The sequence below is a fragment of the Gigantopelta aegis genome, chromosome 2 (assembly GCF_016097555.1).
Source record: "Gigantopelta aegis isolate Gae_Host chromosome 2, Gae_host_genome, whole genome shotgun sequence".
NCBI lineage: Eukaryota > Metazoa > Mollusca > Gastropoda > Neomphalida > Peltospiridae > Gigantopelta > Gigantopelta aegis.
The window spans coordinates 4,138,121-4,163,262 of record NC_054700.1 but is presented as its reverse complement, the minus strand read 5'-3'; the positions used below and the strand labels follow the sequence as shown (position 1 = coordinate 4,163,262).

At 36.7% G+C, this 25,142-nt stretch overlaps 1 protein-coding gene across 1 annotated transcript in view; it reads left to right on the top strand.

Moving 5' to 3' along the window:
* The window catches only part of LOC121380058 (unconventional myosin-Ie-like), a 57,025-nt gene that overhangs the window by 8,458 nt on the left and 23,425 nt on the right, over positions 1 to 25,142 (top strand). The window contains exons 3-15 of the mRNA XM_041508800.1: positions 7,708 to 7,797; positions 12,666 to 12,760; positions 13,737 to 13,824; positions 14,475 to 14,564; positions 15,384 to 15,461; positions 16,384 to 16,468; positions 17,835 to 17,938; positions 19,334 to 19,466; positions 20,493 to 20,689; positions 21,032 to 21,199; positions 22,032 to 22,202; positions 23,757 to 23,837; positions 24,940 to 25,025. Of these exons, the coding sequence (XP_041364734.1) occupies positions 7,708 to 7,797; positions 12,666 to 12,760; positions 13,737 to 13,824; positions 14,475 to 14,564; positions 15,384 to 15,461; positions 16,384 to 16,468; positions 17,835 to 17,938; positions 19,334 to 19,466; positions 20,493 to 20,689; positions 21,032 to 21,199; positions 22,032 to 22,202; positions 23,757 to 23,837; positions 24,940 to 25,025 (1,466 nt within the window). The remainder of the gene's footprint in view (positions 1 to 7,707; positions 7,798 to 12,665; positions 12,761 to 13,736; positions 13,825 to 14,474; positions 14,565 to 15,383; positions 15,462 to 16,383; positions 16,469 to 17,834; positions 17,939 to 19,333; positions 19,467 to 20,492; positions 20,690 to 21,031; positions 21,200 to 22,031; positions 22,203 to 23,756; positions 23,838 to 24,939; positions 25,026 to 25,142) is intronic.

Genomic DNA, 25,142 nt, shown 5'->3' with positions numbered 1-25,142 from the left:
CAGTCATTGTGGCATCTTTGAGAATGTTTATAATAACACTGGGAGAAGTTTATTAACATAACCATAGCCTCAAGTCAAGTATCAAAGGGGAAAAAAACCCAGAGAGAGAATAACAAAAAAAAAAAAAATAGTTATGCATAATTTGTTCATAAAAGTAAATCTTATATTTGATAATGATACACAGAGCATGTCCTTTATATACATTTCTACTTGATTTACTTGTAATTTCCTTTACAAAGTTGACTAGCTGTATGATATGTAGGGTTCAACCCTTGAATTTCAGATCATGTTGTGACATCAGTTTTGTAGATATAATTAATAACAAAGTAAATACTTTGTTGTGATAGAGGTGCCATAGCAAAATGGCAAGTTTGCCAAATTGTTAATAATGTCTTATTTCCAGTTTAAACCCTGATCAAATTTTAAAATGTTTCTGCCTCAATGACATTGAAATTTGCAATGATAATATAAAGAGCTGCTGCAAAAAGCCATTGCTAAATTGATCTGTGGCAGGCCGTGTGCGGGGCACAACCTCTAGAGGAGTGGGGAATCACAAGCCATTTTTATATGCCCATCTCTGGTGAGTCGTATTATGGTATGGCGTTGTCCTTCCGTATGTCCGTCTGTTAGCTTTTTCTTGTCAGGACCATATTTTGCATACAGATGCATACAGGACCTTCAAACCTCACATGTAGGAACAAGTTGGGATGGTGATGTGTCATGTACTATTACTAGGTCACTGTGACCTACTTTTCATGGTCTACTGCACATAACAGTAAATCATTGTCCGGACCATATTTTGCACACAGATGCATACAGGACCTTCAAACCTCACATGTAGGAACAAGTTGGGATGGTGATGTGTCATGTACTATTACTAGGTCACTGTGACCTACTTTTCATGGTCTACTGCACATAACAGTAAATCATTGTCCGGACCATATTTTGCACACAGATGCATACAGGACCTTCAAACCTCACATGTAGGAACAAGTTGGGATGGTGATGTGTCATGTACTATTACTAGGTCACTGTGACCTACTTTTCATGGTCTACTGCACATAACAGTAAATCATTGTCCGGACCATATTTTGCACACAGATGCATACAGGACCTTCAAACCTCACATGTAGGAACAAGTTGGGATGGTGATGTGTCATGTACTATTACTAGGTCACTGTGACCTACTTTTCATGGTCTACTGCACATAACAGTAAATCATTGTCCAGACCATATTTTGCACACAGATGCATACAGGACCTTCAGACCTCACATGTAGGAACAACTTGGGATGGTGGTGTATCACATACAATTACTAGGTCATAGTTAGACTTGAATCATACCCGTAACATATTCATTAATATCTGTGGTTTTCCATCAAACTCCTGATGGGCGTATCATGTAACTCTTGTTACCTTTGTTTATATAGAGTAAAAAGAGTTAAAGTTGTTTTTGTTTAATGACCCCACTAGAGCACACTGATTTATTAATCATAGGCTTTTGGATGTCAAACATTTGGTAATTTTTGACATATAGTCAAAGAAGAAACCCGCTATATTTTTCCATTAATAGCAAGGGATCTTTTATATACACCATCGCACAGACAGGATAGCACATACCATGACCTTTGATTATACTATTTGTGGTGCACTGGCTGGAACGGTTATGTAGAGTAGGACAAAAAACATACATTTCAGTCCTCGTGTAGGTGACTTGTGTCACCCCGACCACCCTCCTCCCCCCTCCCCCCCCTCCCCCCCCGGTTCCTGCGGGCCTGTGATATGGCATTTTTATCATTATCAGGTATTGACTTTGTTATTATTTGTACTAAATTGCAGTCACATGATGATTTGAATTTCAAGGGTTGTTTGTGTGAATAAAAATTAGGCTAGTCTTATAAAAGATATAATTTTAGAACTGTAATCTGGGGCCTAATTCACTAAACTCTTGCAACTGCGATCTCGCAGTGCAATGCTAAAAGACTTGCAAAGAGGATGCTTTGTTGTCTAGCAGAGCCTAAGAGACCTTTGTGAATTAGGGCCCTGATCTGTATAAACATTTTCTTATTGGGTGTAATATCTTGCTTACTTTCCTCTTTCCCTGTTTCATTATGACCAACTAAAAGAAGTACAGTGAAACCTGTCTCAACCGAATCACACTGGGGACCTAATTTTTATCCGATTTAGACAGGATCTGATGTTTAGACGGTCACATTTTACAATTTAGAACATTAGGGACCATGAAACTGGACTGAGTATTGTCAGAATTCTGGTTTATTCAGGGTCCAATTTAGACAGGTTTCACTGTATTAAAATGTTTTAAATTGTCTACAAACCAGCACTATTAAAATGATGAGGTGAGTTACAGGAAACAACATATTAAGAATGTCACAGCAACATGACAATGTATACTTAATTAGGGAACTTGCCTGTACCGTCATACATAAATATAGGATGTTTCCTGTATGACTTCACGTTAGGAGTGTACAGTGTTTTTGTTCAATAGGTGCAAGGCTGCCCTACATGTTCCTATGTGTGCGATTAAAAGAATCAGTGTCTTCTTTAATACTTGTACAAACTGTCAGAATCGTGCTCAAGCTTATAGTTGCATGTTCTAAAAATAGCGTAACCGTAACACATCAGTGCATGTAGTCTGCCTCCCAATTCTGAAAAAACCCTGTTTATGTACATTGGTTTCACTTGTATACAATCATATGAATGTGTATGTTTCTTTGGGGTTTTCTCCTGAAGTGAAACAAGTATTCATGCACTCATATGAATGTTGTTTTTGTTTGGGGGGTTTTCTGAAATGTTACAAGTATTCAGTCATATGAAAATTCAAATGCTACAAATATTCAGTTATATGAGTTTGTGTTTGTTTTTCTTTTTTTAAATGTTTCTCATGAAATGTTGAAAATATTCAATCATGACTTGTGAATGTTTTTTATTTTAAAAACAATTTTTATTTTTTATTTTATTATTTCTCTTAAAGTAGTACAAATATTCAATTAAATGAATGTATTTTTTGGTCCTCGATCTCTTTAAAGTATTGCATTTATTCATGTGTATTACCCTACCCCCCCTAAACTTTTACAAATATTCAATCCTATAAATGTGTAGCTTTTTATTTACTTAAAAAGTGAAAGTACAAGGCATTTGTTTTGTATTAAAACTAATTTTGGTAAAAAAATTTAACACGTCTGTCAAAAGCTACATTTATAAAGGTTTTATTTAAAAACTAAATCTAACTAAAACAGTAGGAATCATGGATGTTCACAATGATTCGTGGCTCAAGATGTACAAATGTATTCTATTACAGGTATTGAAATAGGAAGTAAAATATCGCCCGCTGTTAGGTTTGTTTTAAATAGCTGACCAAAAACAAATAAGACAAATACATGTGTATATATGTCCTGCTACGAAAAGAATATGGCTTCTGTAAATACAAAAAAAAACATAGGGTGAAAAAAACCTTCAAAATATGTTTTCTCTTTGGTTTTAGTCTTCATACCCCCTCCTCCCCCTCTCCCCCCCAGTTTTAGTAATGTATTGCTGTCAATTTAACCAGTGAACCACAACTGGTATATCAAGAAGTTTGTTTTGTTTAACGACACTACTAGAGCACATTGATTTATTAATCATCGGCTATTGGATGTCAAACATATGGTCATTTCGACACGGTCATAGAGATGAAACCCAGCTACATTTTTCCATTAGCAGCAAGGGATCTTTTATATGCACCATCCCACCGACGGGGATCGGTCCTAGACCGACCGCGCATCAAGCGAGCGTTTTTCCCACTGAGCTACGTCCCGCCCTCCTGGTATGTCAAAAACCATGGTATGTGCCATCCTGTATGTGGAATAGTGCATATAAAAGATCCCTTGGCAAGTTGCTACTAATGGACAAATGTAGCGGGTTTTCTCTCTAAGACTATCAAAACTACCAAATGTTTGACATCCAATAGCCGATGATTAATAAATTAAAAACAATATGCTCTAGTGGTGTCGTTAAACAAAACAAACTTTTTTTTTGCTGTCAGTTTAATGCTTTTCCCCCTCCCCTCTCAGTCCCTTAATATTTGTCTATCAAAGTCTTCGCTTGTTTCCACAATATTTGAATGGTTTAAAATATTTCTGTGTGAGTGAAGCAGTTTATATATTATACATTACGTAATTATAGTCTTTTTTTAAACATCCTGCTTATTTTTTATTCTATCAATGCATTCATTCGTCCATTCCATTCACACATCCATCCGTCTTAGATTCTAGGCATGCAGGTTCATACATTGATTCATCAAGTCATTGGTCCATTCATCCATCCATCCATCCATTTATTCATCCATCCATCCATCCATCCATCCATCCATCCATCCATCCATCCATCCATCCATCCATCCATCCATCTATCCATCCATCCATCTGTTGATCCATTCTCCCATCCATCCATCCATTTATTCATCCATCCGTCCATCCGTCTGTTGATCCATTCTTCCAACCATCCATCCATCCATCCATCCATCTATCCATCCATCCATGATGATTATCCATCCATCCATCCATCCCCATCCATCCATCCATCCATCCATACGTCCATCCATCCATCCATCCATCCATCCCCATCATCCATCCATACGTCCATCCATCCATCCATCCATCCATCCCCATCATCCATCCATCCATCCATCCATCCATCCATCCATCGGCTATTGGATGTCAATTTAAAAAAAAATCCATTTGTAGCCAGGGATATTAATTTATTAGAACAGACAACTAGAGAATTCTCCGTGCCACTTTTTTTTGGGAAGGGGCCTATGTTTGGTCCCACAGAATGCATAGATAATTCCCAGCATATACACATATATCTTATTTTAAGTATTAGTAAATTAACTAAAGCAAAACTCTTTAATTATAGTTACTGTAATAATATTTTAGTTTGTTTTACTATGTTGTCAGCGATTGAGCCGAAATTCATACAGTAATAATTTGAGTTTGGTTTACTGTGTTGCCAGTGATTGAGCCGAAACTCGTACAGTAATAATTTGAGTTTGGTTTACTGTGTTGCCAGCAATTGAGCAGACACTCATACAGTAATAATTTGAGTTTGGTTTACTGTGTTGCCAGCGATTGAACCGACACTCATACAGTAATAATTTGAGTTTGGTTTATTGTGTTGCCAGCGATTGAACCGACACACATACAGTAATAATTTGAGTTTGGTTTACTGTGTTGCCAGTGATTGAGCCGAAACTCGTACAGTAATAATTTGAGTTTGGTTTACTGTGTTGCCAGCAATTGAGCAGACACTCATACAGTAATAATTTGAGTTTGGTTTATTGTGTTGCTAGTGATTGAGCCGACACACATACAGTAATAATTTGAGTTTGGTTTACTGTGTTGCCAGAGATTGAGCCGACACTCATACAGTAATAATCTAAGTTTGGTTTACTGTATTACCAGTGATCAAGCTGATCTCAAGTGTGACTGTATTGTGTAGCTGACATGTTTATCAATCTGCACAGTCCATCTACAACTTCCTGGGTTAGCAGAGTTTCACCACAGTCAGCCGATATGAGTCAGCAGGGTTCATTACTCACAAGGCATGCAGCAAATCCAAATCTGTAATAAAACTTAAAACTGTTTTGTTTAACGAAACCACTCGAGCACATTAATTTATTCATCATTGGCTATTGGATGTCAAACTTCTGGTCATTGTGACACATAGTTGGAGGCAAACTATTAAAAACATAAATCAGTTAGTAGCAAAGGTTCTTTTAAATATTCACTTTTTCAATGACAGGACAGCACATACCAAAGCCTTTGATATACCAATTGTGGGGCACCATTTGGGAGGGAGAAAAAGGTCCACTGTGGGGATTTGATCCTATATCCCAAGCACCTCACCGATCTTGCCCCCACATTGATGATGGTGATGAAGATGATGATAATGATGATGATGATGATGATGATATTAACATATTTTTAATAAGTTCTTTCACAATAACAGCCACAGCAATAAAAATAATGATAAAATAATAATAATCATTACAATAACAGTTGTCATAATCGCACCAGCAACTGAAAATAACAATCACGTGTAATAAAAACATCAATATTAAACCTTTTCGTGAGGTTATTCTAATAATGGTCCACATTGTGCCATTATGTCCACAATGTAATTAACTTAATACCGGATTCTGTGGTGTAGTGGTTAAGCCATCAGACTTAACACTGGTAGGTACTGGGTTCACAGCCCGGTACTGGCTCCCACCCATTGTGACTCGGTGGGTAGATTGTAAGGCCACTATACAGACTCCTCTCTCACTAACCAGTGACAACTAACCACTAACCGACTGTTCTGGACAGATAACTGAGGTGTGTGCCTAGGACAGCGTGATTGAATGTAAGCACGAAAATGAGTATAAATCTGTTAATTAACTAATGGCATGCAGTGCACCATCAAGCTACTTAAATCAGCCTTGGTGGTTTAGAGGTTATGCCATCGGACTTGACACTGGTAGGTACTGGGTTCGTATCCCACCTGAGGCAATGGGTGATTTTTCATGCCAGTACCAGCTCCAACCCAGAGTGAGTGCACTACTAGGCTCAATGGGTGGGTGTAAGGCCACATACACTGAGTTTCACCCACTTCACGGGTGCGTTTATGGGTGTGTCTCCCGAGTGTATGACCCCACATAGGGTGATTATCCAGCATGCACTGCAGGTTCTGTGTACCCTGGGCTCAGGTGATACTGAGATATAGTCAACTGACAGCAAGCGTGGAGCATGGCCCTGTCAAGTAATCCCGTACTAAAATGGAAATACTGCGGCTTCACCATTCATCTCATCATCATCCATGTTTGTAATGTCCAAAAATACAAAAAATGTCTGTGTTAAATGTTAGTGGCGTTTAAAAACTAAAACAAATGCTACTTAAAGGTTAACTTTATAATGAATGTATTAACTACGAGCTACGTGTATAGTTTAAATCAATTCCACTGACACTGTATACGTTGTATAGCCAATATTGAGTGAAAAGTGTTATTCCTACTTCAGCTTTCACACAAGCATCACATATAGTCCTACAAATTACGTATCCTAAACGTTCCAAACTTTATTGGAAAAACAAATCCAAGATGACATTGTTGTTGGTTGTGGGTATGGGACGTAGCCCAGTGGTAAAGCACTAGTCTTGATGCGTGGTTGGTCTAGGTTCGATTCCCATTGGGCTATTTCTCATTTCAGACGGTGCTCCACAATTGGTGTATCAAAGGCTGTGGTATGTGCTATGCTCTCTGTAAGATGTTGCATATATAGAAGATCCCTTGCTAGTAATGGAAACATGTAGTGTGCTTCCTCTAAGACTACATGTATATGTCAGAATTACCAAATGTTTGACATCCAGTAGCTGATGATTAATAAATCATTGTGCTCTAGTGGTATTTTTTATTTATCAGACGTCATTAGTGAGCGTTTTCATTATGTCATTATACGACTGTAGTTGGGCAAAATTCTCCCGGATTCCCAGGTTATTTTTCTTCTTAACCAAAAAGGCAATTTAATCCAGTATTTTCAATAATTTTTATTAAATTGAAAAAACCTTTATTGGAAATAAAAGCATATATAATGTCATTTCCTGTAATTAGACAATGTGCTGGGGTGTCATCAGACTTTCCTTTCCTCCGGTTGTTTGCCTTAACGTTTGTCAGACGTACATCGGTCCCGTCCTGGTCTCCGTGAACCCATTCAAGCAGCTCAACATATTCACCGACAGACACATCGACATCTACCAAGGAGCGGTTAGTATTTTTGATTTTCTTTAGATCTCATTCTTTTTTTCCCACTACATCTCACTTACCTCTAATAAGACTTGGGGCGCGACGTAGCCCAGTGGTAGAGCGCTCGCTCTATGCGTGGTCGGTCTGGGGTCGATCCCCGTCGGTGGGCCCATTGGGCTATTTCTCATTCCAGTCAGGGCACCATGACTGGTATATCAAAGGCTGTGGTATGTATTACCCTGTCTGTGGGATGGTGCATATAAAAGAACCCTTTCTGCTAATCGAAAAGAGTAGTCCATGAAGTGGCGACAGCGGGTTTCATCTCAGTATCTGTGGTCTGTAATCATATATTTGACGCCATATAGCCATAAATAAAATGTGTTAAGTGCGTCGTTAAATAAAACATTTCATTCTAATAAGACTTGAGCTGTATCCTAACCGGATGCGAATGATGCAAGCAATTTTTTTTAGAAACCATTGATTTCAATCGCCATATTCTGATTACATGGTGAGACAGCTAAATTTAATCAAACGCATGACCACACAATACCCATGGGAATTGTTCCTATTTTTCTTGCAGGACACAAGCATCAAAAATATGTATTAACCAACTGAACAAGTTTTACTTGGCAGCTTCAACTTCAATTTCAAAATGGAGACTCATTATAGTCGTCTCTGGTTAGGATATAAATATTATTGTATTGCTTGCATCGCTCGTGAAGCATGCATCCGGTTAGGATACAGCTTAAGTTTTCAAATAACTTTATATATATTAGACACCAGATGGCTATTGTTTAAAAAGTGCTGATGTATTGTTATACAGACATTCCTTTCCTTTCCTCTCTAGACCAAGTGTTAAAATAACCATATGTTAGCTGCAAAATAGCCGGTGTTTAAAATGTACTGAGATGTCATCAAGCAAACATTCCTTTCCTCTCTAAACTAAGAGTCAAAATAATGAAAACCCAGGCACCAAATAACTCTACTTTAAAATGTTCTGAGGTGTCATTAAGTAAACATTCCTTTCCTCTCTAAACCAAGTGTCAAAATAACGAAAACCCAGACCCCAAATAGCTCTACTTGTTTCGAATTGCAGATCTTTTTCGTTTCGCGCTAGTATAGATTTACACCCCCCCCCATGTTTTGATTTATTGATTGATTGATTTTATTTTATTTGTTTATTTATTTATTTGTTTTGTTTTGTTTTGTTTTGTTTGTTTGTTTGCTTATTTATTTATTTATCAATTTATTATTATGTGTTTTAACCATTATATCTTCTTTCTTCTTCTCCTATATTTCCCAGTCCCTTCCATTATATGCATCATAGCAATTTGTTTTGTTTTTTTACCAATCTTTAATTTACACAGAAACATTAGAAATGCATTTATGTATCAAATTGTTATATATGATGATATAACATTATTATACAACAAATTAGATATATGTACTTGTATATAAATTATATTACTTTGATGTAAGGCCATGAATTCAAGGCTCCCCAACCTTGACATGGTCAGAATGGACTGGGGGAAATAAATATTTACCCCCCCCAACCCCCCCCCAAAAAAAAAAACACCCTCTACTTTAATATGTGCTGAGGTGTCATTAAGTAAACATTCCTTTCCTCTCTAAATCAAGTGTCAAAATAACGAAAACCCAGACACCAAATACCTCTACTTTAAAATGTGCTGAGGTGTCATTAAGTAAACATTCCTTTCCTCTCTAAATCAAGTGTCAAAATAACGAAAACCCAGACACCAAATAACTCTACTTTAAAATGTGCTGAGGTGTCATTAAGTAAACATTCCTTTCCTCTCTAAATCAAGTGTCAAAATAACGAAAACCCAGACACTAAATAACTCTACTTTAAAATGTGCTGAGATGTCATTAAGTAAACATTCCTTTCCTCTCTAAACCAAGTGTCAAAATAATGAAAACCCAAACACCAAATAACTCTACTTTAAAATGTGCTGAGGTGCCATTAAGCAAACATTCCTTTCCTCTCTAAACTAAGTGTCAAAATAATGAAAACCCAAACACCAACTAACTCTACTTTAAAATGTGCTGAGGTGCCATTAAGTAAACATTCCTTTCCTCTCTAAACCAAGTGTCAAAATAATGAAAACCCAAACACCAAATAACTCTACTTTAAAATGTGCTGAGGTGCCATTAAGTAAACATTCCTTTCCTCTCTAAACCAAGTGTCAAAATAATGAAAACCCAAACACCAAATAACTCTACTTTAAAATGTGCTGAGGTGCCATTAAGCAAACATTCCTTTCCTCTCTAAACTAAGTGTCAAAATAATGAAAACACAAACACCAAATAACTCTACTTTAAAATGTGCTGAGGTGCCATTAAGCAAACATTCCTTTCCTCTCTAAACTAAGTGTCAAAATAATGAAAACCCAGGCACCAAATAACTCTACTTTAAAATGTGCTGAGGTGCCATTAAGTAAACATTCCTTTCCTCTCTAAACTAAGTGTCAAAATAATGAAAACCCAAACACCAAATAACTCTACTTTAAAATGTGCTGAGGTGCCATTAAGTAAACAGTCCTTTCCTTCTTTTTCATTAACATGGTTTCTAACGTGTTCAGCAATAAGTAATGCACAGTCAGGTTCATGTACCTGTGGTTGAACCTGCCCTAGCAGCCACCTCTATTAATTAAACTGCATGTCCTGTCTAAAGGTCATTGTACACTTACTGAAATCATCTTACACAGACATCGAAATATGCATTGACCTGATAACCCATATATTACAGACCTATACATATACAGGTTATCACACAATTATCAAGTTTACAATTCCTATTATCATTCATTCACAAACATGGTGATATTTTCAATTGTTATTCATTCTTATCACTGTAACAGTTCTCATTGTACTGATACATGAGTGTGTGTGTGTAATTTGTAGTTACACAGCACACAAATTTAATTGATCCACTTTTAGATGGTGTGTTTTTCTCAAAAGTTCTGTTTGTGACATTCTTGACATGTAGTGACCTCCTAGTCACCTGAATGGTAATTCTTGACTTATTTAGATGTCTGCTAACATGATACAAATAGACCTGTATTAAAGGTGCTATGTCAAAGTTGCAATAATGGCGGTTCCCGACAAAAATGTTTATTAATTTTTACTTTGAAACAGACTTTATACCTTCAGCTATATGTCAAAAAATATTGCAACCAAATAATTCCATTTACCAGTAAAAACTAAATTATTTTAGTGGGGAATCTTGGAGTGTGTCACATGTATTAACTTGTGACGTCACTGTTTTATGCCTACAATTCAATATACCAATTTTACCCAGAATTCTTTGAGTATTCTTTGTGGTCAACTAACAGAAGAAACAGATGGTGGCCATGCTATATTTAGCCACCAATTTTTTGGGATCCTCTTGTCGTACAGTGAAAGACATTTTAATATATTCTAAAGTTCATTATGGAAAGATTATGCATGGAATCAGTTAATTTGTTATTTATTACAAATATCGTAGTTTCAACTTTGACATATGACCTTTAAGCGACCATCTATGTTGAGAGGTCATTGAATCTTGAGAGTGTGTCACACACTTTAACTAGTGATATCACTGATTTATGCGTACTGTATACACATTCAACACTCAAAGGTTTTTTTAATAATTCTTTGCAGACAAAAAAACAAAGATAGTGATCATACTATATTTATATATATCTGCTTTTCTTTTGTTGTTCAGTAAATAATGCAAATAAATTTTCAATCATTGATTATTGTACTATACTTAGTTCTGCTATTTCTTTTTTATTTCTTTTTGAACAAAACCCCAAAAACAAATCAGGGTAACTTAATTTTTGTTTACATGCAATCTCATTGTGAGCTCTTGGTTGCCTTTGAACAGTCTCCAAAATCAATTAAATTAACCACTGCCTTTGATATTTTTGTTCATAGATTCTGTTAAAAACTATTTTAAGTAATTAATCCATGTACTGGTTATGATACATGCAGGTTTTGTTTTGCTTCACAAAGTAAAAAGGTGAATTATAAGTATTACGTTTCCGATGTGGCGATATGGTAGCATCAACTTTTGCATTTAGATCAATGTTTCTTGTTTAGCTCCATTTGTCACAAACTGTGAGCCCTACATCAATGAAACTTGGTTTATAGTTGCATCTGTGAATATTAATCTGAATGAATGTTTTAAAAATTTGAAATTGATTAAATTAAAATGTTAATTAATTAAAAACTTTTTATTGAATTAAATTCTTTAAAAAAGTTTTTGTTTTGTTTTTGTTTTTAAACTTGTGATGATAGTTGGAATTATCAGTGACATCAGGCCTGGTGCTTATAAAACTTTTAGAGTCTAGACTCGAAACTCTAATAGAGTCTGAGATATCAACGTCATGGCAATGCCTGGGGGCGAGACGTAGCCCAGTGGTAAAGCGCTCGTTGGGCTGTTTCCCGCTCCAGCCAGTGCACCACGACTGATACATCAAAGGCTGTGGTATGTGCTATCCTGTCTGTGGGATGGTGCAAACAAAAGATCCCTTGCTGCTAATTGAAAAGACTAGCCTATGAAGTGGCCTCAGCGGGTTTCCTCCCTCAATATCTGTGTTATCCTTTACCATATGTTCGATGCCATATAACTGTAAATAAAATGTGTTGAGTGCGTCATTAAATAAACCATTTAATTTCATTTCATGGCAATGCCATACAAATTGTCTGTGTGTGACATCATTAGAGATTGAGTCTGGACTCTTAAAAGTTTTATAAGCATGGGCCCAGATAAGTTTATGGTAGACAAAGCATTTAATTCTGAGGAATTCTTGTTACATTTTAATTTGCTAACTACATGTTTGTGTAATCTTTCTGTAAGTGTGTATCATGTTTTTATATTTTTTCAGGCTCAGTATGAAAATGCGCCACACGTGTACGCCCTGACAGACAACATGTATAGAAACATGCTCATTGAAATGGAGAACCAGTGTGTGATTATCAGGTAAAATGTGGATGAAAAAGAAGAGAGTTTGGCCATATTGTGTCAATAAACTGGGTTACTGCTAACAATACCAGTTTGCCTTAATACATGGCACACTAGCCATTGTTGGCACTAGCTTATTGTATCCAAAACTTCCAACAACTGAATGATCCTGAGCAAAACAATGCCCAGAAGGCCTGACCACACCAAATGAGTAATGTTTAGCTTTGCAATATACATGTAAATTAAGTGGCCATTGGTGAATATTGTTTAGTGATATTTAATTTGTTGAAAAGCTCATTAGACAATATCACAAGATCCCATAATATAAATTATGCTTTTATTTTGTTCCATTTGTTTTCACTAAGAATTGTTTTTTGGTTAAATCACCAACAATTCTTTTTCACTTTGGTATAAAGTGCTCACCTGAGAGGATAGCATTGGAGAATCAAATCCCATTGGTGGACTTATTGGGTTTTTCCCATACCAACCAGTACCCGACAACTGGCATATCAACGGCCATGTTATGTGTTGTCCTATCCTGTCCTGTGTGGAAAATGGCTTTTGAATGATACATGTACCTTGCTCCCAATGGAAAAATGTGATGAATTTTGTCTCGGACTATATGTCAGAATGATCAAATGTTTGATATCCAATAGCTGATGATTAATAATTCATCGTACTCCAGTGGTGTTATTAAGTTAAAAAACCCACCTTGTTCCTGAACTTGCCTGATTTTAAAAAAGAAAAAAGTTTGTTTTGTTTAACGACACCACTAGAGCACATTTTTGATTAATTAATCATCGGCTATTGGATGTCAAACATTTGATAATTCTGTCACGTAGTGATCAGAGGAAACTTGCTGCATTTTTTTTTTTTTACCGAGATGGTTTGATCCTGTGACGCAAGCACCTCAAGCGAGCACTCAACTGACTGAGCTAAATTCCACCCCTTGCCTGATTTAACTAAAACTAATGCATTTTCTTCTCATTGACAGTGGTGAGAGTGGTGCTGGTAAGACTGTGGCCGCCAAGTACATAATGGGCTACATCGCCAAGGTTTCAGGAGGCGGGCCCTTGGTCCAGGTGAGTGTTTGATTTTTGACAGGTATTTAGTAATTAAACACCCAGACAGTTTATTCGAAAATGCATATATGTGAATGGTTGAAAACCGGTTCTCATCACACCAACAGGTGAGGTACATGTGTGGGATTTGTATCTGTTTAGCAATCGGCCTCAGTGGTGTCGTGGTTAAGCCATCGGACATAAGGCTGGTAGGTACAGGGTTCACAGCCTGGTACCGGCTCCCACCCAGAGCGAGTTTTAACAACTCGATGGGTAGGTGTAAAACCACTACACTGTCTTTTCTTTCACTAACTACTAACAACTAACCCACTGTCCTGGTCAGAAAGACCAGATAGCTGAGTTGTGTGCCCAGGACAGCGTGCTTGAACCTTATTTGGATATAAGCACAAAAATAATTTGAAATGTCAGAATTCTTGTTTGAAAATGTAATTTATAATCATATAACTTTGGTTATATCCAATCAAAACTAGAATTATTTCTGGGGTGTTTTTTTTCCTTCATTCAGTATACATTAATTAAATTTACAGTTAAAAATAATGTAACATACCAAACAAATGATGACCGACCAACCAATAATTAATAGGATGTGGTGAGTTATGTAGAAATTAGGTGAACAATATTTGTGTATTGAATTATAATTTGTATTGCAGAGAGTAAAAGATGTTATATTGGAATCAAATCCACTCCTGGAAGCTTTCGGAAATGCCAAGACTGTACGCAACAACAATTCCAGTCGATTTGTGAGTACATCAATTGACAGAGTTTATAAGCTTTAAACGTTGCATTAATTTGGATTTGCAATTTCTACCCAGTAGTTTGGCAGCATCTTTCTTTTTTGCCTTCAACAGGGGAATTTAATTTTCTTAACTGTATTTAATGTCTTGTCTTCTCTTAAAAATAGCCGATTAATATCTGATATAAAAAGAGCTATTAGGCTTTTACATTTTGTAACACAAGCCAGTACAATAATGACCCACTTCTCGAACAATACTTCTTTTTGTGTATGTGTGTATGTGACATAAACAGTGAGTATAGTCAAATGATATATCGAAGATTATTATCCTCATGGTTCAACATACCAAAGTTAATAAACATCATTCGAAGCACATGTGTAATAACAAGTGTGATGATTTAATATTTTGGGATGCGATGTCATAAGATGACGTTGGTTCCCTAGCTCAGACTGCATGTTGTTGTTGAAACATTTTGAGACAGTACTTGTTATTCATAAAAAATAACACTAATAATATTGCTAATAAAGAAATTACTACACTTGCGTGTTGTGTCGTACTGATTTTATGAAACTTGTGTCAGGATTCATGTATTACCCTCACTCCCGCTCTGGCTTTAGCTCTGGCTCTCGTTCAGGCAATATAAAAATCCTGACACTCGTTTCGTAAAATTGGTACAATACACAAGCTTGTATATTAATCTCTATATAGTATTCATTGTTAAGAAATGTCTGTCTTTTGTCACAAACTTTGAATTTTCTTGTTGAGTCGATGCTTTGTAATGTTATGTTGACTTTTCAAGTTGTTATGTTGACTGTTTATTTTCAGGGCAAGTACGTGGAGATTCAGTTCAGCCGGGGTGGCGAGCCTGATGGCGGCAAAATATCAAACTTCCTCTTGGAGAAGGTCATTGTTATTCAGTGTATTTTCATAATTATGTCCAATTAAGGTCTACAGACCAATTTCACAAAATATCAGAAGCATAGTTTTGCTTGGAAATAACTTAAAACAACTTATAATTAAAAAAAGTGCAAATGATATAGTTTGAGATATACATATTGTTAATGTGTTTACTTTTCCATAATGCAGACCTCATTGTTTAAAGGGAGCTACCACTCTGGCTCCCCATCACTCCCCTAAGACTAGTTCAGTGGGATGTTTGCTCCCCTTAACGTGAATCTATATGGTACCAATATGGTGGTATCTTAATTGGCTCCACATAATCTAAGGTAGAGAAGCAATTAACCACTCCCCTTGATTTTTGTCATGCTGAGGTCAGAAAATGATGCCAAACACTTGAAAATGCGTTCATCAGGTTTAAATGCTAAATGTAAAATCATGTAAAATTATGTTTCCATATGTACATTTTTCCTATCTGTTTTCTGTGAATACATGATTGATCAACATAACATGTCTGCCATGTCTGTCCATGCTTTCCACAAACCATGTGTTATCTATGTACATCAATTTGGAATTGCTTTTTGAGAGATATTTTATTGATACACGGATCACGGATGTGTGGAATCTCACAAGAGATTACATCATGTATAAGAAATCATCGTCATAATTGTAGGCAAGACGTCTAAACTGACCGATCTTCTGAATGGTGTTATTGCATGTTTTGACTACAATTAAGAATGGATGGTCAAAAGGTAAATTTCATGGTATGAGCTATCTTGTATATAGAAAAGCAAATGCAAAATACTTGGAGAACATATTTTATTGTACAAAGATCCTTACTCCTTACTGCAGTGGTCAATTCAGTCTCTATAACGAGTTTGATGCATAACACCTTATGATGATGTTTGCTTTTTTTTTCTATTGTCAGTCGAGGGTTGTGTCTCAAAATGCTCACGAGAGAAGCTTTCACATCTTCTACCAGCTGATAGCTGGTGCTACTCCGCAACTGAAAGGTACTCTGAGTTAATGTGAAATACATAGTGCAGTTTATCCTCATGAATCGTCATCAAACCATTCTTGATAAAGTAGTTGACCAGTAGATGTGTTAAGAGAAGAGATGTTAATCCTCTCTCAAACAAAATTTAAACCATACATTGTCATCAAACCATTCTTGATAAAGTAGTTGACCAGTAGATGTGTTAAGAGAAGAGATGTTAATCCTCTCTCAAACAAAATTTAAACCATACATTGTCATCAAACCATTCTTGATAAAGTAGTTGACCAGTAGATGTGTTAAGAGAAGAGATGTTAATCCTCTCTCAAACAAAATTTAAACCATACATTGTCATCAAACCATTCTTGATAAAGTAGTTGACCAGTAGATGTGTTAAGAGAAGAGATGTTAATCCTCTCTCAAACAAAATTTAAACCATACATTGTGATTGAACCATTCTTGATAAAGTAGTTGACCAGTAGATGTGTTAAGAGAAGAGATGTTAATCCTCTCTCAAACAAAATTTAAACCATACATTGTCATCAAACCATTCTTGATAAAGTAGTTGACCAGTAGATGTGTTAAGAGAAGAGATGTTAATCCTCTCTCAAACAAAATTTAAACCATACATTGTGATTGAACCATTCTTGATAAAGTAGTTGACCAGCCCCCCTGCTCCGGAGTTGGTCACTGGCGAAGTCAGAGGCTAAATCCGGAGTGGGCGTGCCTGAACCTTCGTGGATAGGGGCACGTTAATAGAGTTTCCCAGTTCCCAGTAGTTGACCAGTAGATGACCAGTAGATGTGTTAAGAGAAGGGATGGACCTCAAAGAAGAAAAAGGGAAGTGGTTGGAAAAGTAAAACAAACATTATACAAAACATTTGGCACCACAGAACGTTGGTATGAGAACACTGAAGACAAAAAATACTCACATTTATGTTGGTCTGAGCAATAATTGTAGGATATTAAACAAGTTTCCATTTCTTATCCTGTTTATGTTCTGAGTAAATTAATTATTAGTTGTCACGATCTTTAGCGAGTAACAATGAAAATTATTTCATGAGAGACATAAACATGATACGAAATGGTAGCAAGTTTAATATCCTATTTATTACCCATAATCAATATTGATTTATATCAGTCAACTCGTTTGGTTGACATTCCTATACGGTTATAGTGTGCCAGTCAATGATGTCATCATGTGACGTCAAAGTCTTACATCCCACTTGGCATTCTAGTAGGACGTATCACTTTGAAAGGTACCAAGATTGTTTTTAACCATATGGGTAATAATTTCAAATACACCCTGGGACCCTAGTCTTACTTTTATCCAAACTATAAATTGTCTTGAATGTTGCCTGGTGTATTACGACGTCTTCTTACAGAGAACCTGGGTCTGACGATGCCGGACTACTACTACTACCTCAACCAGAGTGGAACTTACAGCGTGGACGGCATGAATGATGTGCAGGAATTCCAGGACACACTGGTATTAAATCTTACACTCATGAACCTGAGGGTGGGACATAGCCCAGTGGTAAAGTGTTCGCTTTCTGCATGGTCAGTTTGGAATCAATCCCCATTTGGGCTATTTTTCATTCCAGCCAGTTCATCATGACTGGTATATCAAAGGCTGTGGTATGTGCTATCCTGTCTGTGGGATGGTGCATATGAAATATCCCTTGCTACTAATGGAAATATGTATCGGCTCTCCTCTCTAAGACTATGTCAAAATTACCTAATGTTTAACATTCAATAGTTGATGAGTAATAAATCATGTGCTCTAGTGGTGTCGTTAAACAAAGCAAACTTCTTCTTTATTGATGAACCCAGATTTAAATCTTTTAAGGTTACACACCACCATTAATTACTCCATGCAGTCCAATACAATTTCAATGTCACAATATATTCTGTGAAAAATACAACACTGTCGAGACGGTCATCTGACTACTAATTTTATTGACAAGTACTGTGTGAAAAATCAACATAGGTTGACCATAAACATTTTCAGTTGGCCACATATCAGTTAGTACTACATATAACAGGTAACTTCAAACCAGTTGTTATTTAAATACTGCAGAGGTCCGCCTACGTGTAATCATCAAAGAAAGATTTCAAAAGACATATCAGAATGTTGTAGTTTTTTTTTTTGGGGGGGGGAGGAACTGTTTTCTAAACCAGACTATATTAACATGTAACAACATGACAAATGGTTGTGTGTTGCCATAACCCATTAGCCCTTGTTGACATAGTTTGTAAATAGTGAGGGCAAGTATCCACAGATGCCTTAGATCCACAGACGGTTTATAGTGTGCATGAACTGCTCTTAAATACAGATTCAGCTGTGTACACTTTGACAGTTGCTTTGCCTTATTCCCAACTGTTATGTCAACTAAGATTAATCGCCATTGGTGGACTTGGAGTTTGTTTTCTCCATTGTAACCTGTATTTCTCAGCTGGTATATCAAAGGCTATGGTAGGTTCTGTACTGCTAACACAAAAGTGCAATTAAAAATCACTTGCTCCTTTAAAACATAAAATATTTACTATTATAGTAGATTTTATAATTGATTAGCAACTATCGTTAATCCAAATTTTAAAGGGAAAAAAGATTCCTCTCGAGGCTGATGAAATTTGGTAAATACTGTTGTATGAAGTTTGTATTACGAGTATAAGAAGCATGTTCAGTGTTACCATATGCAGTTGATAATTCAATGAAATGCTGTGAATTTCTTGACAACTGTGATTAAGTGTTATATATGAAGTTGATAATTCATGAAATGCTGTGAATGTTATGACGACTGTGATTAAGTGTTATGATATGAAGTTGATAATTCTGTGAAATGCTGTGACTGTCTTGACACTGTGGTATTGTTTCCCGCAGCGTGCGATGCAGGTGATAGGGATTCCGGAAGAGAACCAGAATGACGTGTTGGCGATCGTGGCCGGAATCTTGCACCTCGGAAACATCAGCTTTGTCGAAGACGGAAACTACGCCAGAATTGCCAGCGATGACTGTGAGTTTGAACTTTATTAGAATTAAAACATTTTCTTACACACCCATTAGCAGGGATATGAGAGCTATGCGGAAACGCGTAAATGTGCTTTTCCATTTCATCTTAAAAAAAAAAAAAAAAAAAAAAAAAAAAATAATATGATGCGAAAAAAAAAAAACGAAAGTAGTATCACGCGGCGGCAAGTAGTATTCACACTTAGTGCATTCCCTTGGCTGGATTTCGTCGGCTTTGCTGCGATTGGCCAGTTTTGTCCAGTCCAGGATATGCTATTTGAAAGCCTTTGTTTGACTTGGGAAGAAAGAAGGTGAGCAGTAAACCTTTTGGTTTCAGCCCCTCTCACATTCCTGTATTAGTGAAAACATTTACCGGCCTCGGTGGCGTCGTGGTTAGGCCATCGGTCTACAGGCTGGTAGGTACTGGGTTTGGATCCCAGTCGAGGCATAGGATTTTTAATCCAGATACCGACTCCAAACCCTGAGTGAGTGCTCCGCAAGGCTCAATGGGTAGGTGTAAACCACTTGCACCGACCAGTGATCCATAGCTGGTTCAACAAAGGCCATGGTTTGTGCTATCCTGCCTGTGTGAAGTGCAAATAAAAGATCCCTTGCTGGTAATCGGAAAGAGTAGCCCATGTAGTGGCGACAGCGGGTTTCCTCTCAAAATCTGTGTGATCCTTAACCATATGTCTGACGCCATATAACCGTAAATAAAATGTGTTGAGTGCGTCGTTAAATAAAACATTTCTTTTTTTAGTGAAAACATCATTCATTATTTTTGATAACACATACTAATAATACACATGTGCAATAACATTTTAAAGACATATGACTGGCTGCTCCTAGGTGATGACCAGGTCCCTACTGCCATACCATCCAATGATAAATATCCCCAATTAAAATAGTTTACACTGTGACATATAAGTTAACCTGAAACTGATCTGTCTGTGACGTATATAGTTGACTACAAGTGTTAGGGCTGTAAATAATAACAAACTTTACTGAAAGTTATATCGTACATGTTGTGCAGTTCTGGCCTTTCCTGCCTTCCTGCTGGGGATTGACTCGGAGATGCTGAGAGACAAGCTGACGGGACGGATCATGGACAGCAAGTGGGGAGGCAAGACGGAGACGATCGAGATGAAACTCAATGTGGAGCAGGCCGTGTTCACACGAGACGCACTTGCCAAAGCCGTTTACTTAAGGCTCTTTGATTATTTAGTCATGGTGAGTCGTTTACTCACATCTTTTTGATTATATAGTCACAGTAATTACTTACTGCTCTTTGATTATTGAGTCGCGGTGAGTCATTTACTCATGGCTCTTTGATTGTTTTGTCAAAGTAAGTTATCTACACATGTTTCTTTGATTATTTAGTCTCTGTACGTTACCAGCTTTTTTGAAAACATATTGTTCAAGAGTCTCGATTTCTTTGGCTAGATCTTGAAGAATAAAAAAACCCAATATGTTGATCGCTGTCACAGTGTAAATCACTGGCACAAGCTACTGTATACTATTTAATAAGTTTTGTATGTGATGTATATAATACTATGTTTTTGTTTTTTTCAGTCCGTGAACATTGCCATGCAGAAAGAGATAGAAGAAGTGAACATAGGCATTCTCGATATATATGGATTTGAGATTTTCCAAAAGAATGGATTTGAACAATTTTGCATTAATTATGTGAATGAAAAACTACAGCAGATATTTATAGAACTCACCCTGAAGGCGGAACAGGTTTGATATGCAGTAGATGAAATGAAATGGATATGAAATAGTTAACACTTGGCAAGGACGTAGCTAGTTAGGGGGTGGGTGGGCAGTTTGTTTTTACTGGTTATTGATATTGACATTTTAAGGATGTAATCTTGAAATGGCTGCAAAATGATATTTCAGAGCTTCTAGATTTAAAAATTTCATGGGGGGCATACCCCCAAATACCCCTTAGTGTCTTATGCCTTCCTTCCTCGTTCATTTGAAGAATTCATCTGCCCACCCCCAATAAAAATAAAACCCCTAGCTACGGCCCTGCTTGTTTCACAAAATATATTTTTTATATAAAGTGAAAAACCTAAAAGTTTTGATAAAAAAAGGTCATATTGTGGTTCCTGTGAAAAGTGAAAAGAATGATTGTGACAGCTTTGTATGATATATCAGAAACCATGGTATGTGCTGCCCTTTCTGTGGGAAATATATATAAGAGATCCCTTGCTACTAATGTAAAATAAAAGTGGCAGGTTTCCTCTGAAGACTACATTCCAGCCAGTGCTCCACAACTGGTGTGACAAAGGCTGTGGTATGTACTATCCTGTCTGTGGGATGGTGCATATAAAAGATCCCTTTCTGCTAATCGAAAAGAGTAGCCCATGAAGTGGCGACAGCAGGTTTCCTCTCAATATATGTGTGGTCCTTAACCATATGTCTGACGCCATATAACTGTCAATAAAATGTTTTGAGTGCGTCGTTAAATAAAACATTTTCTTCCTTCCTCTGAAGACTATGTGTCATTGTGTTCTAGAGAATTTGAAATCATGGTAATATGTGACCTAATGGTGTGTTGTTATTTCAGGAAGAATATGTACAGGAAGGGATAAAATGGACGGCTATAGACTACTTCAACAATAAGATTGTCTGTGATCTGATCGAGGCGAAGAACCCCCCGGGAATCATGTCCATCCTGGATGATGTCTGCGCGACGATGCATGCCGTGTCGGAAGGTGCCGACAGCAAGCTGATGAACGTTGGTGGACCCTGTTTCATTTTAACCACAGTCCCAGAACTGATCACATGGGTGGAGGGGAGGGGAGGGGGTAGAGTGCACTGTAGACTAATTGGGGTGGAGCATAGTCCAGTGGTAAAGCACTTTGCTGGTGTGCGATCGATCGAGGATCGATCCCCGCTGGTGAGCCCATTGAGCTATTTTTTATTCCAGCCAGTGTTCCTAACAGGTGTAACATAGGCTGTAGTGTGTACTATCGCTGGTGAGCCCATTGAGCTATTTTCTAATTCAGCCAGTGTTCCACGATTGGTGTAACATAGGCTGTAGTATGTACTATCCTGTCTGTAGAATGGTGCATATAAAAATCCTTTAAAAGTGTAGCCTATTGCATGACATGTGGCAAAAGTGGGTTTCCTCAGATTGTCTATGTTTGTCCGTAACCATATGTCCGATGCCATATAACCGTAATTAAAAAGTGTTATGTGTACTGTTAGATAAAACAATGGTGGGCGTCTAAAAAGATTGCTTGCCCCATCACCCCTACCCTTGTGGTGAATTCTGTAGCAGCTTTAAGTTAATATATTTTACAACTTATTGTCTTGTATTGACATTCATGTAACTTGTTTTAAAAACACTTTTAATCAAGTTTTATATGGACATATGTCATTATTAGTCCCCTACTGGTCTAACCAAAGGGGATTAAAGGTTTTGTCTCTGTCCTTCGGTCCGTCTGTCTGTCTGTTTCTCTGTCTGTCTGTCTATTTGTACCACATATTGTTTTCCGGATGTTTTTTGTGTATGTTCTATCTTGTTTGTGTGATTGTGCATATAAAAGCCCTTGCTGCTGATGGAAATATATAGTGGGTTTCTTTCTAAGAATATATGTCAAAATTACCAAATGTTTGACATCCAATAGCCGATGATTAATAGATCAATGTTGCTCTAGTGGTGTAGTTAAACAAAACAAACTTTTTTCCATGGCGATTTACCCATGTTTGACATGGTTATGGCCCTTGAACTTAGGAGATATAAAAATTTGTTTTTGTTTTTGTTTTTGCAATGCCTGAAGATAATGAGATGAAATTTTGTATTTAACCTTATACATGTACAGATCGAGTTTTTCTCTCATTGCAATTTACCCAGTTTTTACAGAGTATTGGCTCATCAACTTAGGAGATACGAACATTTGTTGGGAAATGTATTGCTTTAGTAGTTCTCTCAGCATGTTTGTTTTCACAAATGTTTAATGTTAATATACACGTTGTATTGCATTTTTGGGGGTTGTGTGATTAATCTATGATTAATCCCTTTAAACGGTGGGCCCATTGGTCTATTTCTCGTCAGACATTGCTCCACAACTGGCTTAACAAACTTATGTACTATCGTGTTTCCAGGATGGAGCATATAAAAGAGCCCTTGCTATCATTATCTGTGTGGTCCTTAGCCACATGTCCGACAACATATAACCATAATTTAAATGTGTTCCAGTGTGTCATTAAACAAAACATTTCTTTCTGTCTTTGTTTTACATTGTAATTTTGTACATGTTTTTAATGGCATTTTTAAATGTTTCAGAAACTGTCAATGGCGGTTGGAACACACAATCATTTCCAGGGAACCAGTACTGGCTTTGTCATCCACCATTACGCTGGCAAGGTAACAAATTACTGAGTATTGTCAAAATCCTGTTTTTTAGAACAACCTGAATTCGCTGTTAGATTTGGGGTGGCATGTAGCCCAGTGGTAAAGCACTTTCTTGATGCACAGTTGGTTTGGAATCGATCCCCGTCGGTGGGCCCATTGGCTATTTCTCGTTTTAGCTAGTGCTCCACAACTGGCTTAACAAACTTATGTGCTATCCTTTCTGTGGGATGGTGCATATAAAAGATCCCTTGCTACTAGTGAAAAAAATGTAGCGTCTTTCCTCTGTAAGATTATATGTCAAAATTACCAAATGTTTGACATAGCCGATGATTAATGAATCTATTGGTGTTGTTAAACAAAATAAACTTTTGCTGTTAGATAACTTTGATATCACTGGATATGGTCACTTTTTGAAAAAAAGTTTTCACTATTTCAAAATTGTTTCCTTTTATAAATGTCTCTTTCCCCCTTGTTTTAAGTAGACATGTATATTAGTTTTTTAAATGAACATGTATATTAATTTAAATAAATATAAATAAAAATTATTTCTATTTCTTTTTCAGATTTTTCTGAATATTTTAAACATTATAAAACTTTTCCTGAAAACCATAACTGAACAAAGATCTGGTTGTCGGCTCTCACATCTATAGATTGGCTTTAAATAACGATAATCATATTTAATGTCTGCAACAGTGCCGCATGTTGCCATTTTGTTTTTCTTTTACACCTAATGCCACACGGTTTACCAAAGGTCATTATTTGTGCTGTCCTGTGGGAAGTACATTTAAAATATCTCTTATTGCAAATCGGTATTGATGTAATATTAGCATATACGACATCATTGGGTTTTATCTATCTTTGTCTCTGGGACCATGTCGTACAATTTCCACATGATAGACACATAATAACTACAGATTAAAATGATGCTGGGGTGTCACCACAAAAATATTCCTTTAGTTTCGCTTGAGGGCAACAAGTCTTATTTTTTTATTCAACTGATCGTATATTATCTATTTGCTTAATAAGCTGAGGAATGCTGTTATTGTAAAAAAAAAAAAAAAATGAAATCTATATTTACAGATTTGTATTACCATAATGTAATGATTTTATTGAGGTCACTTATGATGTTGATGGTTTTTGTGAGAGGAATCGAGACGTTTTGTTCTCAGATCTTATACAGCTTATGCAGTCGAGTCAGAGGTAAGTGGCTGTTTCACTGGCAGATTTATATTTTATTGTCTTGCTGTAGAATTGCAGACCTAAAAATTGCGACAATGATCGCTTCAGTCACGCATCACTTGCACAAAGATTGTTTTG